This window comes from Bombus flavifrons, chromosome 1 (assembly GCF_040668555.2).
Source record: "Bombus flavifrons isolate JBK064 chromosome 1, iyBomFlav1_principal, whole genome shotgun sequence".
In the NCBI taxonomy this organism is placed as follows: Eukaryota; Metazoa; Arthropoda; class Insecta; order Hymenoptera; family Apidae; genus Bombus; species Bombus flavifrons.
In genome coordinates this window covers 22,292,287-22,308,662 of record NC_138442.1, presented here as the reverse complement: position 1 = coordinate 22,308,662, position 16,376 = coordinate 22,292,287, and the positions used below count along the sequence as shown (strand labels likewise).

Genomic DNA, 16,376 nt, shown 5'->3' with positions numbered 1-16,376 from the left:
CGCGTGGATATTATCGCTTATTAAGTTGCGAGAATAAATCTATTTTTTGGTTGATCGAATATTCCACTTAATAAGTTACTGGTACTTAGAAACTGGCAAGTGGAAACAGAATTTAAAAGGAATACTTCTTATCATGATCTTTTATAAACGCTAGTATTCCGTAATTGGTAATACAGCTACGACAATTTTACGTTGCAATTTCTAGACGAGTCGCGAAATATTATTATCTTTTTTTACAACTAATAACTTTCGAATCGTCGAAAGTGCTCTATAACGAGTTCTTAGATTTTGTCGTTCATAAGGGAATTATGAAATATAGATCAGTGCACTATCCTTTTAAATTAAACAAACGAATAAATTGAATTAACCAGCATAGATTACAGGAAAGAATGAGAGAATATTCGTTAGTTAATTACCAAGTGTTAATTAGGAAGCGAAAGCCGATGTTTGTGTTCGCGAGAAACGTATGGGGTATCGATCACGAATTCGAGACCAGCCCCTACCGTGCCGAGAAGGGGCTTCTTTAGGATAGTTGGATGACAGTTTGACAGCGGGTTGGCTTCTCACGGTATCACCGAAAGTATCGCCGTTTATTTCAAGAGGAATATAACGAACCATAATCAGGCGTGTCATAAATTTCACGCGTATAATACTGTACATTTAATACTATCATTTATAACGCTATTACTAAACTTGATCATGTACTACCTATACATTGGATAATTAATAATTACGCTTGATCGTATCGATTAAATATTACCACGTGAAATAGATATCTACACATCTTCCTATATATCTTCAAGTATCGTATGTTCGATTGGATCATTTGATACTTTTCATACTTTTCCCACTTCTGCATTCTCTTGCCTTTGTTAACAGAAACGTTTTATCGGAAGATTAATTTCGGCTGAAATATTACAATTTTGAAGTTAAACGAATGAAATAAATGGTATTTGCGAGAGGGGAAACCTACGATTCACAGAAATATTCGGCAGTGTACGTTACAGTGGGTAAATGTCCGGTAAATGGAAGCAAGCGACGTTTTACGACTTGGCCGCGTATCGTAAAATCCGTAGACAATTTTTCCACTTCGAGCCATCGTCTCGATATCGTTGGAAAATTGACGTTTTTATATATTTACGTGGCCGTAGCCTATCGGTAATCGATATCGTCCAACTGGTTGATATCGAACGTCGACCAATAAAATTCACTGTCCTGACCGCGTGGCTTATCCTTATTTCAAGAAGTCTCTTCATCATACCGACACGAATGCATATTTATTACCGATGTAAAACAACCATCCAAAGGGAATCCACTCGAGCTTCACACCGTTTCTTTTATCTCCCTAGATCGATTCGCATCGCATTCCACTAGACGCATCCTCGATTTACTTCCGTGTCCTACGCGACCTAACTCTAACTCTTACTCAAAAAGTTAGCCATCGTACGCGAAATCTATACCGAACGAAATTTTCTCAAAAGTAAATCCTTCTCTTCGGTTTTGTAAATTTCTTTCTCTAGCTCTTTTTTTTCTCCTATTTAAATAGCAAAATATTTTAGAAATTTAAACTTTTACAAGTTTTATGTTTTACAAACATCTTTCTCTAGCTCCTTTTTTCTCATTTAACCCTTTGCACTCTGTAAATTATTCCATACGATTGGCTTAATTTACCGTTTTATAACATGGAATTTTACTTTGAGGAGAAGAGGTAACAAATGTTCATGAATTTATTTGTACGATGGTTTATCGATGGCAATAGAAACAAATAATTTCGAGATAATATCAGAGGAGTACAAAGGGTCAAAGACTCGTTTAATGGCTTAAAGTAACGATTAAAACACTGGCAAGGATACGGACGGACGCAACAATTTTTCGAGTTTTCTCTTTCTCTTTTTGGCTCTTTTTCGTTCTGACAAAGAGCGCATTGTTCTATTCGTTCGAATTTTAGTTACGTTCGACCGCATCGCCAATGTTGATTGTATGGATGATCGATAGAGTTAATATCGACTTCTATTGTTTCGCGAGGTAACCCAAAAAGAACGCGAGGAAAACGCATGCCCACACGTATCAAACTGATCGGACAGCGGTGGAAGTACGATAATTAATTTTCCGGCGATGTTGCCACGGTGGTATTGTATGTTCTATTTCGGTAATATATGAAATGGGATTGATATTAATGTTCTGTTCAGACACCTGTCAAAATAATCGCTTCGATCGTGACACTAACTCGAATTTTAAATAAATTATGCCGTTATTTAATTGTTGGTTTATTAATTAAGGAAATTTGCCGATTAATCTTAAATTTCCCACTATATATTTTATGAATGTTGCAATTTAAATTCTTCGCAGTAAACTATATGTAAATTTCATTGCCTGAAAAATGTCCATTAAACAGAGATTTGCAATTTGAGTAAGTAGATAAATATATTTATACATACGTAACTATAAAATGATATTGCTAGATTCATTCGCTGTTTAACACTGGAAAAAGAATTTTAATCGACGCTATGAAAGTCGAACGTTTCTCAGTCGTAGAAAAGTCATCGATTATTAATAATTAGAACATTATAATTTTTCACGAAATACGTATAACGTATTAAGATTTAGTACCAGTTTTACAAAGAAACAAATATGTTCGTCATTTGGTTGGCTATTAATTTATCGAGCTATCAATGGTCGTCTATATAAAATATCAAATATGGAAGGTTCCATACAAAGCAATATTACTGAAATCAATAACCACGTACGATCGTATTTTCCTCCGAATAAAAATCAACGTTAACGTCGTCAAAAGCAGCCGAATGGTTTTATTAACTGCAAAAGTAAAACTGCAGGACCCGATGGATCTGGTATATCTACAGTTAAATAACAAATACATAATCTGTTAGACGAGAATCACACTTGTCATACACCATCTATTTATTAACTCGTTAAATAAAAATCATAGATCTGCGACAAATTGACAAACGTGACCAAAGAAACGCATTTAAACATCACGAAAGGAAACATGTTCGCGAGAACCTAAAGAAAGAACAGAAATTCATCAAACCTTTCACATTTCACGCTATCGTTCCTTAATGCCCTCTCTGCAACATCTACCGCGAATATAATACAAAGGTATGGTTTATTTTATCGTACTACATCCACGCTGTCCGATACCTTGATTACCGAATGTCGTAAGGGGTTCAGACTCGAGGACGTGTGGGGTTGGTGGACGGGAACGTCGGACGAAGAGAAAGAAACAAAAAAAAAAAAAAAGAAGAAAGAAATAGGAGGAAGATACGCTCCAAGATAACGGGTGGTGGCGGAAGAAGTAGAGAGAAAGAGATAGAGAAACAACAGGGAGGAAGATACGTTGTAGTTCGGTGCAGTGGGTGAGAATAGTAGTGAGACGTATCCAGCGAGTGAACGAGTGGCGGTGCATACTTACGTCCAGTTAGAGGGTGCATCAGAGCAGGGTGCGAGGTGGCTGCTGCAGCGGCTGGTTGCTTGGGTTTGCTAACCTTTGTGTTACTTTTTGCAAATTCCAAACGTATGGTTTGTGGCATATCAGGATCGAATCTAACCCCCTGCTGCAAATAGATTCCCTAAATTAGTAAACCGGGAGCACACGTGGATGCTTGGAATTGGTGAGAGGAGAACAAAGAGAGAAAAGACAGAGAGTGTGAGTGGCGGCAAAATTACGCTCGAAGGAATTCTATCGATCTACGCTTTCGTCGCCAGCCAGGCTTCAAAGTAGATTTTCGTTGCATTTTGCCTGCAATTAGAATTAGGGTTCGAAGAGAAATAGCTTCGAGACGCGGAGAATTTTTGGTACTCGTGACCTCGCGCTTTTAGGTTTCATTACTAAATAGCGGTAAAGCGTTTGTGATTTTGTCGAGGAGAGGAATTTTCAATTCTCGGTGAATTTGGAATTTTGAAGCTTTCGCGATCGACAGTTTTACAAGGCGATTTTAGTTACGTTTTAAACGCTTGTCGATAATCGTCGAATAGAAGGTTTCTTTAGTAATAAAACCGAATTCTCAATTGGTATTGGGATTGGTAGATGATCGCGACAATTTGAATTGATTACTAGAACAGGTTATATCATAGGTTATATCGGAATAGGTTATCCAATTTAATTTCGCTCTCCTATTTTACTTTGTTCGTTTAATTTGAATTTGTTTGCTATTTTCCGTCTTATAGGTACAGATTATCGTACAAAGCATAAAATACAAGGTAATATTAAATTGGGTAACCCACACCGGATAATTCAAGTTCGGTATTTAATTGTTTCACGCTCTTTGTTTCGTACGATTTATCGTACAAGATGTAAAATACAAAATAAAAATAAGATACTTGAAACTTAAGCAATCTTATACGTAATTGCCTGTGTAACCCGATCAGCCATATCTAAATTATCGATCGAGAATTAAACAAAAAGTAAATGAAACTCTATTTACTATCTTAATTACTATTGTTCTAGTACTGTACCATCGGATTGACGACTGGCAACGAAAGTGTCGTATAAAACGATGCGTAGGGTAAGAGTAAGACGATAGGGGATGAATAAGGGTGACGGAGTTACAGGAAAATTAGCACAAGATGGTGTGTGTATGTGTGTTTTCTGCGTGTATACATGTAAGTGTCTGTATATCCGTGTCTCTGTTAGTACAGTGGCTATCGATAGAAGTGGGTCGTTCGTTAGTCTGTTTCAGGCTGTTCTCAGCGTACGTGTCCATCCGACAAGAGGATGTTTCGAGTCTCTCTCGTAGGTAACCGGTTACACAGGGTTATAAAGACATTGCAAATTGCGTGAGGTCAATTGCAGTGGTGTGATAAAAAAGAAGGATCGTACGTATACGTGTGTGAGTAATTCATAGATGTACGCTTAATCTTTCCACAGCGAACAAGTAGCACGAGGAAGAAAGGTTCAAGGAGCTATCGATTACAGTATTATCTTCACATTTTACATATCGCTACTATACGATGCAATTAATTAAAATTCATTACCCGTTAAAGGATCAAGCTATATAAATATCGTTTGTATCTGTCGTGAGAAATACAAGAAATCTCGCGACGGTAAAGTGATAATTATTTTCCAAGCCGTTAATTCCGAATTCTTCGTAACTCTGTTACACGATGAGAAGATTATCGTACCGTGCTACCATCCTTGAAATTTTATATGCCAATTTCTCTCTCATTTCGAAGAATGGAAAATATTTGTTACGTTTTAAGAGGATGTTCGCCATAAAATCGAAAGGTGAACGTGCATACGAATAACAATTCTTTTTATTTCGTTCGAACCGAAGATGATTTTTAACGTTGGAAAAGTATAATTGGCTGGAACATGATCGCAAGAACGTAGCAGAGTCGAACATACTTGTTTACTACACACGTATATATGGTCTATTGTATCGTTGAAATCTAACAGAATGTATTTGTACAAGATCCAAATCCATAGATTAAACGTCATATACTTCTATACATATGTAGACGATTTTTGTATCAAACTTGAAAACTCGACAGGGGTGTAAGAGAGAGAGAAAGAGAGAGAGAGAGAGAGAGAGAAAGAGAGAGAGAAAGAGAGAGAGAGAGAGAGACAAGGGGGTGATTTCAAAGGCTAAAACGGGGGATGTGACACGTTTATTAAAAGGCAAAAAACAACACCATATATATGTATATTTCAGTATGGTAGTATCACACGGTGCAACCAGCGTTATTACAGTATGATGTTGATATACGTATACGGAGAAACAAGGTAATTTATACTACGGATTCGTCCCAGGTTCAAAAAAAAAGAGAAGATTACAGGAGGAAGCTAATTGTAGTATATAAAAACAGAAAGAAACTTTTACGTATAATATATATATATATAATTAAATATGCATATATATACATATACTATATAATAGAAAAATAAATGGAAGAAGAAAGAGAGTATGTGTGTAAGTACGTGTATGGTAATTGATAAAGGTAAATAGCTACGTAGCATTAACCCGTGCCAGCTGGGATCTAAGGCAAGGGTGTGTATTTTCATATATGTATATGATACTTTGAGAGAGACAAAAGATTGTAAAAAAAAAGAATATATAATATATATAAGGGAGGAAGAAGAAAATTGCGGGCCATTGTTTGTACGTATGTGTATGTATATTCATATATAATATGAGAGAAAGTATGGCCATATAATTGTAAGGGAGCCCGCGGGAGCTCTCGCGTTTTATCGAGCAGCTTTTTCTCTCTCGAATACCTACGAGAAACGGAGTATTACCTGAAGGTCCTGTTTCGCTGCCTCGGCGCCGGCCCTCGTGTGAAAAGTCACGAAACCCACCGGCTGAAATCAAACAAAACGTACGCGTCAATACGTTTTACTCGTTATATTCTTACTTAGTATTCGGAAAAGAACTTCATCGTTATCCGTTGCGCATCGCTTTAATTTCGTATCTAGCTTGCGAATGTTTACGCATTCATAGGAAACGTAGAGTTGCAAAACTGTACAGAGCGCGCGCGATATGCTAAAACACGCGAGAAGATAAAACGAAGATTTCAAAATAGATAAAACGTGTCAAATAAGCACTCCTTATAATTTTCTCTTTCTATTGTGACAGGTGAAATAGATTTCTAGTTAGATTCCATCTTCCCGATTATATTGGTAAAAATATGAATTTGCATAAATGCTCGTAATGATAAATTACGGAAAAATATAGAAAATGGGACGATGTTATTATCGGACGAAAGCTATTTAAATTTTCTTAAGTAACACGCAGAATATCCTTTCTTATCAAAATGATCGTCGGTGATAGTGTTATTTTATATGCAGCTTTATTAAAACCTCGCCGAGTGAAAAAGGAAATAATTAGGGGAATAAAAAAGGGAATAAAGAAGGAAATCTTCGCATAGGTAGATTAAAAAGCTAGCGATACGACACCCTATATTGTTAAGTTACTAAATGTTAGTAGATAGCGAGCTTTTCGTCTCTACCCTTGCATTTTTAATTTATTGGGCAGTTCAGATCTTGGAAAAAAAAAAGGAAACATTCAGATTTTAATTAGGATCTGGAGTTTCATTCTGGTCCTGAAAGCGACTGACATATCGCGGAGGTAAGGCAAGGCTAGATTTTTGATAGAAACCCCTCGAGGTTTAGGGTCGTGGAGCAATTTCTCCAAAGAAGAGGGACGCGTGATACATCGCCATGTTCTAGGCGTGTTTGCAGTGTCCCTGCAGAATTTGTAAAAAGTGGAGAAGATTGCACCAAGCAATTTTTCATTCTGATACCCTGCTTAACCTTGGTTAACTGTGTTGCCTTTTGATCGAAAATTTCATTACTTAGAAAATTAAAAACTAATAAAGACGAATCAGTTTCAATTAGGTCGCTTTCAGTCCTTCAAAATGGAATGCGATTTAATTTATCCTTACTTCTTAAAATTCCTTTTAATTTATTATTAAAACTATATATATGTATAAAAATAATATTATTAAGAAAATTGCGTTTTTGAAAATATAAATGTGAAAATATATAAACTCAATGTTAATTTCGCTAGCTTTTCATTCGATATTCGCTGGATTTTCCTTTATTTTTCATTACTTCTATTAATCTGTTAGGTATACCATCCACTAACTTGCTCAAAGTTTCGAATATCCTTTTTTAAGTTCAACCATATTTAAAAAGCTACATTAAAGCTGGCTTTTACCGATCGTAAGCTTTCCCTGTTGGAATTCCTTGGTCCAGCTTCTCGATCGAATAATAATTCTATTCTTGAAATCTTGTAAAATCATTTTTTTGTAGCGACGATTGGTACGAATAGAAACATTGTTTCGTTGAAAGATTATCTTTGTTGCTTCTGGTTCGGTTATGAAAGGCGATAGTTTGCCATGTAACGTTTCCTAATATTCTATAACGTTCGATTTACCATTTACAAACACAATTTTGCTTAACCTATTCAGGTATGATCAGTGGTTTCCTGGAAATATCGAAGAGAAAACGTAGAAAGTACGTTTGAATTTATAATTATTCACAGCAGTGTATACATCGATAAACTATTTTTGTGCTACCGAGAGGCAATGACTTTGATGTATCGATTGTACATCAACAGAAGGTTTAAAAGTACCTAATTCTTGATCTATCAAACCAAACAACCCCGTTAATCGATGTCAACAAACAATATATCGTTCGATGTCACGAAGAATAAAAAAGAGAAAAGAAGGAAAACAGAGAAGAAACGTTCGAAGCGTTGGAAAAGATAGAGCGTCTTATTGCGCGGGACGAATCAGCTCGCGGAGCTTAAAATAGATCGAATAGACTTTCTGGCTAGATGATGCTCGCAAGTTCACCCTCGGTTTCCTAAGAGGGGATTCGAGAAGCCTGTAATTCACCGAGAAACGAATCGTTCGTTCAACGGTTTTTCTACGGTGTAATTTTCCGGGGGAACTCGATGGAATTTCCACGCGTTTACCGCTGAGAACCGATACGGGTTTTCGGTTCGGTAAACGTTTGCGGTGAAACTATGCCGTGATTCTGTTTCATTGAGAAAAGAGCCACGAGCGACCCAGATTCGAATTTTCATCGATATACCATCGAATTCTTTTTCACTCAATTACCGAGCTAATTTTATTTTACCGTTTCGAAGAAAGGTAGAGAGTAGCGCCGATTCGTTTGTATTTTCCAACGTAAGCTTTCTCATACAGTTTTATAACGCATTTTTTCGCTTCTTTCTCGTAATTTTCTATTTACTAATTTAACGAAGAATAATTTAATCGATCGAACGAAGGAAACGTTGCGAATAAAAATCAGTTAATACGCAAAAAGGAAATTTCATCGATAAAAAAATATTATCTTTTTAAACAGCGCTGTATCATTTTTCTTTGTGGATAAATTCAGCGATATAGGATTAACGGTACAACTACCAAATCCGTCAAATCTAATGACAGGTTCGACGTTTTTCTGCTTTTGATATCGCTGAAAACATGCAGCTGCTTTTAGCAAGATTAAAATCGAATTTTATTCAGATAGACATACGATTGTATACAGCGATTTAATTGCATTATACCATTTAATCATTTATTTGCAGCCTATTTATTCTAGGTTGATCGATATCCTGACAGAATCCTGTTTACCAACTAAGAAGTGAAGATTTTATATAGAGAGAAATGTCAAAGGTACAAATATCGATATAAGCCGAATCTAGGCATAGCTCTGACATCGCGTAAAAGATACTGCAACTTGTTTAAAAAACAAACTAATATCTACGCGAAATCTAAATTCTTCGATGTCAAAGAAAATTATAAAATTACGCCCGATAGGAAGTTTGCGATCGAGGAAAACAAAAATAGAGAAACATACCGATCGAATGCCTAAATCTTCAAAGCGGAAGGCAACGACACGACGTTCCAAGTAACCTCAAGACGATCCTAAATAAGATTCGACAGTTTCTAAAAGCCACGAACCTTTTTAACTGATCTAGCCACAAGCAAGTACCTTTCTTTTTTTTTTTTCTTTCGTACATGGAGAAATCCTCACAGACACTCCGCCGCTGCGGCAGCAGGAGAGCAGTGTCGGACAAGCAAGTACCTGAAATCGCTACAACTGACGTGCGTTGTACGTGCATAAATATTCCCACTAATATCAATACGATGTAAATATCGTATCTACGTATTACTTGTGACCAAACGATAAAGCACCGGTCTAATATGATACTGTATAAGCCCGTGAAATACAGTTGTACGTGACTGTAGTCGCTAATAACCCTCAGAGCTGGACGAGACTTGACACAAGTAAAATAAAAAAAAAAAAAAAAAATGTGGGGAAGATAAATAAATAAAAAGCATAGCAAGAAGACGGTTCCCGTCAAAATACTTTCGATTCTTCTCTTGATTTCCAGTTGCCGCAAAAACACGGCTGTTTCTCGTATTATTGAAAAAGCTATTCATCGAATGGGAATAATCCGTTTAACGGTCGTGTCCGACGGATATTTCGGAAGCGTTGTTTCGTGCCAGCTTTATACCTATGATAATATTAGCCCGCGTATAACGATCCTCGACACGAGATATATCCCCGTTGTGTTTTCTACAAATTTTTATCGCCGTTGCAGGATCAAGATCTGATAAGCGAGAATTCGCGGCGCGGTACCGCGCACGCGACAAGGTGATATTCGTAAACGTGTTGCAAAATTATATCGGGGGCCGGATCAGATAACGCGGTAACGTTGCAAATAAATTTGTCGGGCTGAAAGCGATTATATAAATGGATAATAGAACGACAAAGGAATTTCATTCGACGTTAACGTTTAAAACGAGCGTTCACCGTTAAAGTTCTTTTCCGTACGATGCCGCGTAAATGGAGCCAATAACTTTCATATCGACTCCTCCGCAATTTGCAAACGGAATCGATCGGATCGTTCCCGATAACGCGAATTTATTTATTTCGTCTCTGGAGATGATCGAGAGTTTTATTAAATTTGCAACAATGCCGTCTCCGTCTGTTTTCACGAATTTCTCTATGCACGTTAGATGATATTTCTGGAGATGTATGTCAGGATCGTAGTGGCATTTATAGCACATCTTTGAAATATTCGTAGGTACGTGTTCAAGTTTTTAATTTTCAGATATCCGTGGACGTATAAATTGTAGCGTTCACAGGTAACGCGTTAAATCGTCCGGAAAATTCTGTCGCGTTATTCAACCGAGCTTTGTGGCTTTATAATTTTTGTAGGTTACATCTCGATGATTACCATCTCCATCCCGATAATTGCGAATAAACTTTAACAACAGAACTTTCCGATCAACTCGACAACTTTTTGCTTCGGGATATTCGTCGATGGAAATATAGGCAGAATCGTTTCGTTTTTGAAGAAGAATTTAAGTTACCCTGCAGTCATAGTGCCTGTAAACTTGTCGTACTTTATGACAACTGTGTCTAGGAAACGTACCAATAAACAAATTAAAAATTATATCGTTTGCGAAATGAATATACAGGTAAAATGGCTAATTGTCAATTGGAAGTGGCCGAACAGCGATAAAATTGTTACAATGTCTTTCTATCAATCTCCCTCAAATTCACACGTGTCACAAACGACGTATCGATTCGATCTGCCGCCATAAAAAAGGAATTAGGAAACAATGAATACGAAAAACGATAAGACCAACAGGCTATGTACCTACGTGCAAAGAAACAGCCTTATCGTATCTACCATCGCTATCTACAATTGCCTTTCATTTTACGTTCACGCAGAATTTTCCATTTCGATCTTTGTCTCCCGTTTTCTCCTCTAGTACGATTCCGAAGGTAAATAAATCTTCCAGTATAATTCTAAATCTAGATAAATCTTCCAGTATAATTCTAATAAACAGAAGATCGAAATATGAATGAAATTATCAGGTCGATATTATGCCCGGCGATTTTTCATTAGAAGATAAACGAAGAGAGGAAGGTCGGAAAATTCAATCGATAATGATATTTTCGCAGATACTACTGAAAATAATTCATGGTAAACAGGATCGAAACGAAGGTAAACCATTCTACCATTGTTCGTCGTTCGATTCGAACAGGAGAAGCGAGAAAAATGAGAAGAATGAATTCAGTAGAACGAAAACATTTTGAATTAAGCGATATACAGAAAGGTTAGGCGAATGGAAATAGCATCTCGTTACTCGGATGAGATAAGTGAGTCCTATTTCTAAAATCGCCACTTGTGACGAAAACCAGATTTTATACGATAATAATCGCAAGTGATTTCTATATTTTTAAGCTCGCCAATACTCCGATATAATCTTTTAATTTTTTCCCGAAGAAATTGTTTTCAAACGAAGAAATCATATAAAAAGTAGCGCTCGATTGTCACACTTTAGAAGCCACGACTTTTATAAATTTGCGCTAATAAAACCGATTAATAATCGAGAATAACCTTCAGAAACTAAAAATAGTAAGGGATTTACGTTATTACTTGTACATCTTCCCTAAAATAATTTAGATATTGCAAACGCAATTCGATACGCAAGATTAATATCCGTCTGAAAGATTTTATTATTTACGCGATTCAACGATTGGGAACATACGGATTTCTTTATTCGAATTGAATCTGGCCTGGTTTTTTTAAATTAAAGAATTTTTCGCTCGTTATATTTTCCCCGTGGAAGTATAATTCCTGGAAACCAATTTGAGCAAATATACATGCACACTATGAGCGAATCACAAAAAGATGAGAGAATCACTGTTGTCCGAAATAGTTCGTTATTCGTGGATTAGATTAAAAAATAGTTTATACCAAACTACTTGGAAATTGAAAACGTAAGAAATTAAAATGCTTTCATTTAACGAGCTTCGATGAATACAATATATTTCGTATAAAACATTTTTTTATCGAATTCATAAACGACGAGTTACTTCCGATAGCAGTTCTTATCGATCCACTTTCGTATTACGTATTTAACGAAATTAATTTCCAGAATTATCGATTCACCCGTAATATTCCAAAGGAATTACCTATATGTAATTAAGGTTTTACCAAGTTCGGCATTTCCTTTTAACAGGAAGAAGCGAGTTACTCTCGCCAGACTTAGAATTAGATACGCTAAATTGACACGCTCTCATTTTACAACTAAAAATGAGTCGAATAACTGCAATAATTTTAATTGTATTCTCTTTGGAAATTATTCTTTTAATCGTAGTAACGTCTCCCAATACAGAATTACGTTTGGTTTTCCAAACGAAACTCAGACATGTTTACGTTATAAACAACATCGTGAGAATCTTCTTTATTTTCTCAAACGTATTAATTCGTATCACTATTTATGACATCGTAAACTAATCACCAAGTTCCGACACATACTGCATATTCTACTGTATTATACTATAATTGTACTGTATATAATATACGTTCAAACCGTACTAGATAGTATTATCATTAAGCTACTAGATACTATAACTCGAGTTTCTGACTTGCCTTATTTTACAATAAGATGTAAAGTACATTTACACTGTGATTTGTTTTTTATATTATATTTTTGACATGTATTTCGTTAATCGCGATCGCCAGTGAACATAAAAATCGTCGACTCTACGTCAAATAAAATAAATAAGAATGATAAAAGTTTTCTCAAAGGAAAATGATACATACACGAATCTAGCTAATAGGATAAAATGTTGTATACATGTTTGGTCGCGACATCGAATCCACGTATCGATTCGCGGGAAGCACTTATTTACATGTTCAGTGAGTGAATCGTGTGTCTGACTTTCGTTTCGTGCTACCGGTTACGTTCCCGGAACTGTTATCGAAACACGGAATTTCCGAACGTAATGTAACGTTTCGTCGAGCTTATTTTTATCAATAGGTTCATCGTGGTGGTCGCATGTAGGTTAACAGTTAGTGGTTGCGTGCTGCCTAACGAAGAACAATCAATTTTTACGTTCCCCGTTTCTACTTTTCCTCGTGCATCGTACGTAAACGTGCCATTTTGACGCATACTTTCCTCGTTTTATAGTAATTTTAATTCGCTTAGCATAAATAAAAGAAATCTTTGTAAAAGATAAATATATTTTAGAAACGGTTTTGATTCCTACTTATTAACACTCTGATAACTTTTAGTACTCGTTGATTGTAAAATTACTTGAAATGAAAGGTGTCGATATTTGTATTTGTTACTACCGTTGCCATTAACTCGATCGTTTAATATAAATCAAACTAGTTAATTACCTTTTTTCATGGTTTCTTTATAAAACATTATACACCTTTTTATACACCGTTTAAAGCTGTTTTTACTTCTGTATAAAAAAAATACTAAGATTTGAAAATGCTTAGTTTACAAGATATCTCAATGTTAATTTCATCAAATCGAGTAATACGAAAGACAAGGAAAGAAGAACCTGGTCTTCAACCAGAAGCATAAAAATCCATAGTAAAATTTGTTGAAGCGGTCATCGCTTCTAAGGAAACTCTACATCTGGTCTTTTTAGTTTTCTCAAACACCGAAGTCATCGACAGCGTGTAGACAAAAGATTGCGACGAAGACAGACCATAAACAGTAGACAGGCGACGTGGGCTTCGGGGTTTTCAGTTATTGGGTAACACAGCTAGCGTGTGGATCTGGACCAGCTCAAATTGTATTCTTACTTATAATTACACTTCTATTTAAATATATCTTCTATCTTACAATTTATCCACGAGTTTCTCTGTTTATACATCAAATAACCTCGATAAGATTCAACGTTTCTACCAACAGATACCATGTGATAATATGAGCAGAGCAAGAGCAGCGCAAATCGCAATAATCCATGAATATCTAATTAAAAAAAAAAAAGATAAAAAATGTATGTAGATATACAGAAACACGAATACAAAGACACGGAATAGAACTTGACACATGACGCAGTTTTAATGTCACGAGATCACATACCGAACGCGCTAAATTTCGTCAAAGAAACGAATACGTACACCAAAATCCAATCAGTCTAAATCTAACGTTACCGCTGATAACCTCGTAGTAGATTTGACGCATGAGAAACACTCGCAACTGAAAAGAAACAAGTTTTCCAAAAAAAAAAATTGAAGTAAAAAATATCTTTTAAACTAGTCGTTTCTCGACCCAAGTATTTACCTTTGGAATCTCGAAGACACCGTTCATCTGGATAAAATCGTCGACCATCGCAAGACGAAGAAACGAAAGAAGAACGAAGCAACTTTTATTCGAAACGTTTTATCGACTAACGTGTGGTTTAGCGGATATCTGCGTGGATCGATTAAGACGGGACACCCTGTATATTATTCGCATTATATACGCGAACCGACAGATAAGAAAAATGGCGACAAAGGTGTTTCATGCATATAACGCACGCTCGACGATGGAAAATAGTATACACACGTGCGCGATTATGCATGTAACGATGGCGATAAAGCAACTGCTCAGCCCGATTCCGCATAATCGAAGGGTTGGAAAATTACAATGCAGCCGGTTGGTGCAACATTTTCGAGCTTGGCTCGTAAAAGAACGCGAATACGCCTCGAATCCGGCCCAACTTTTCCCCGATACGGTCTCTCCCGCCGTCCCCTCTTCCGCCAGAAGAAATTTCCCTTCTTTTCCGCGAAGTGCAAAGTCGCGCGAAGTAGTTGCAAATGGCACGAATTATTTTTTACCCGTTACTTATTCCCGAACGAATAAATTGCGTTCGCGTCGCGTCGTTGCCAGGCAAATTGCTGTAATTCGCGAACGAGCTTCGTTTTTCTTTCGTTCAAAGTTTACCGTGTCTTTGTTTTCCACCGGTTCTACGAGATCGCTACAGGCAGATTCTCGAAAAGGACGAGAGTTAGGAGGTAAAATTGTATTCGCCGGATGGGTGTAAAGGGAAAGACGTAACTTTTGAAATGGATTCATCGTTTCGATTTAACTTTCATTTTATTTTATACTCGCTGTTTTCGCCAGGGAACGTCCGAAGGAATTGCGAGAATCTTCCTGGGGATTTCTTACCTTTTCGAAGAAGCGGCTCGAACTGATTTCTTTAGAAAAACGAAGGGAACGAAAGAATATTGAAATTACGTTTACATTGGATATTATTCGATTAAACTTTTTATTTGATAAGACGACAGCGAATTTGTTATTTTTTCTACAATTGAGTTGGACAAGTGTTGGCAATAGTGGAAACTATAAATCTTACATTTTTTGAAAACCAACGAAGATTCCATTCGATGAAATATCGTCGAACGATAATAGCAAATATTTTACAATTATTTTCGTAAATTCATTGTCATTTCACGAAGCAGAATTCGATAAAAGTTGTAAATATTTGACGCAAAATTTTAATAAACTTCTCGCTAGTTCAAGTTTCGAAAGCGAAGATCGAAGATCCAGGACGTTAAAAATCATCAAAATCAAAAATCCACGTTTAACAAAACGTTGGTTTAGCAGAGAGTTTCCTCGCGAGGAAATTCTTCGCAAGGGAATACCATAAAAGTAAAGTTCAGGAACTTGACGTCAGTGGCAAGTGAAATGCGAAGTACGGAATTCATCCGGATCTATAAAAAGGAAAGATTGGAAAGTGGCGTTCGTCGTTCAAGCGAATCTACTAATATCACTCCGAGGGAAGACGCGAAAAGAAAGCGTAAAATCAATGAGAATTTCACCTGAATGCAACAACCGCGATTCCAAACGTCGTTACATCTTTGTATCGTTGCTGCAAAATCAACTGGATTCGAGGTAAAAGGATTTTGAAAATAACTTTGCCACGGCCTCTTTGATCCGACGCGCGAATGCAAACGAATATCGAAGTTGGAACCTCGAATGGGAAAATTTGTTAAAAAACGATGGCGTCGATTTTTAGCCGTAAAATTCTACGAGGAAGGATAAACTGTCGAATTTGCCGCTCGACGAACGGGGCAATTAGCGCGAGCAAATGGTAGAGGAAA

General features: G+C 36.5%; 1 protein-coding gene across 5 annotated transcripts in view; it reads right to left on the bottom strand.

Moving 5' to 3' along the window:
• The window catches only part of LOC138181958 (protein couch potato), a 186,472-nt gene that overhangs the window by 40,273 nt on the left and 129,823 nt on the right, over positions 1 to 16,376 (bottom strand). For 4 of the 5 annotated variants that reach the window (XM_069117379.1, XM_069117408.1, XM_069117392.1 and 1 more), the window contains exons 4-5: positions 6,254 to 6,316; positions 3,431 to 3,572 (exon numbers count right to left, since the gene is read on the bottom strand). In XM_069117379.1, the coding sequence (XP_068973480.1) occupies positions 3,431 to 3,572; positions 6,254 to 6,316 (205 nt within the window). The remainder of the gene's footprint in view (positions 1 to 3,430; positions 3,573 to 6,253; positions 6,317 to 16,376) is intronic. The other variant, XM_069117386.1, reaches the window with a different exon arrangement.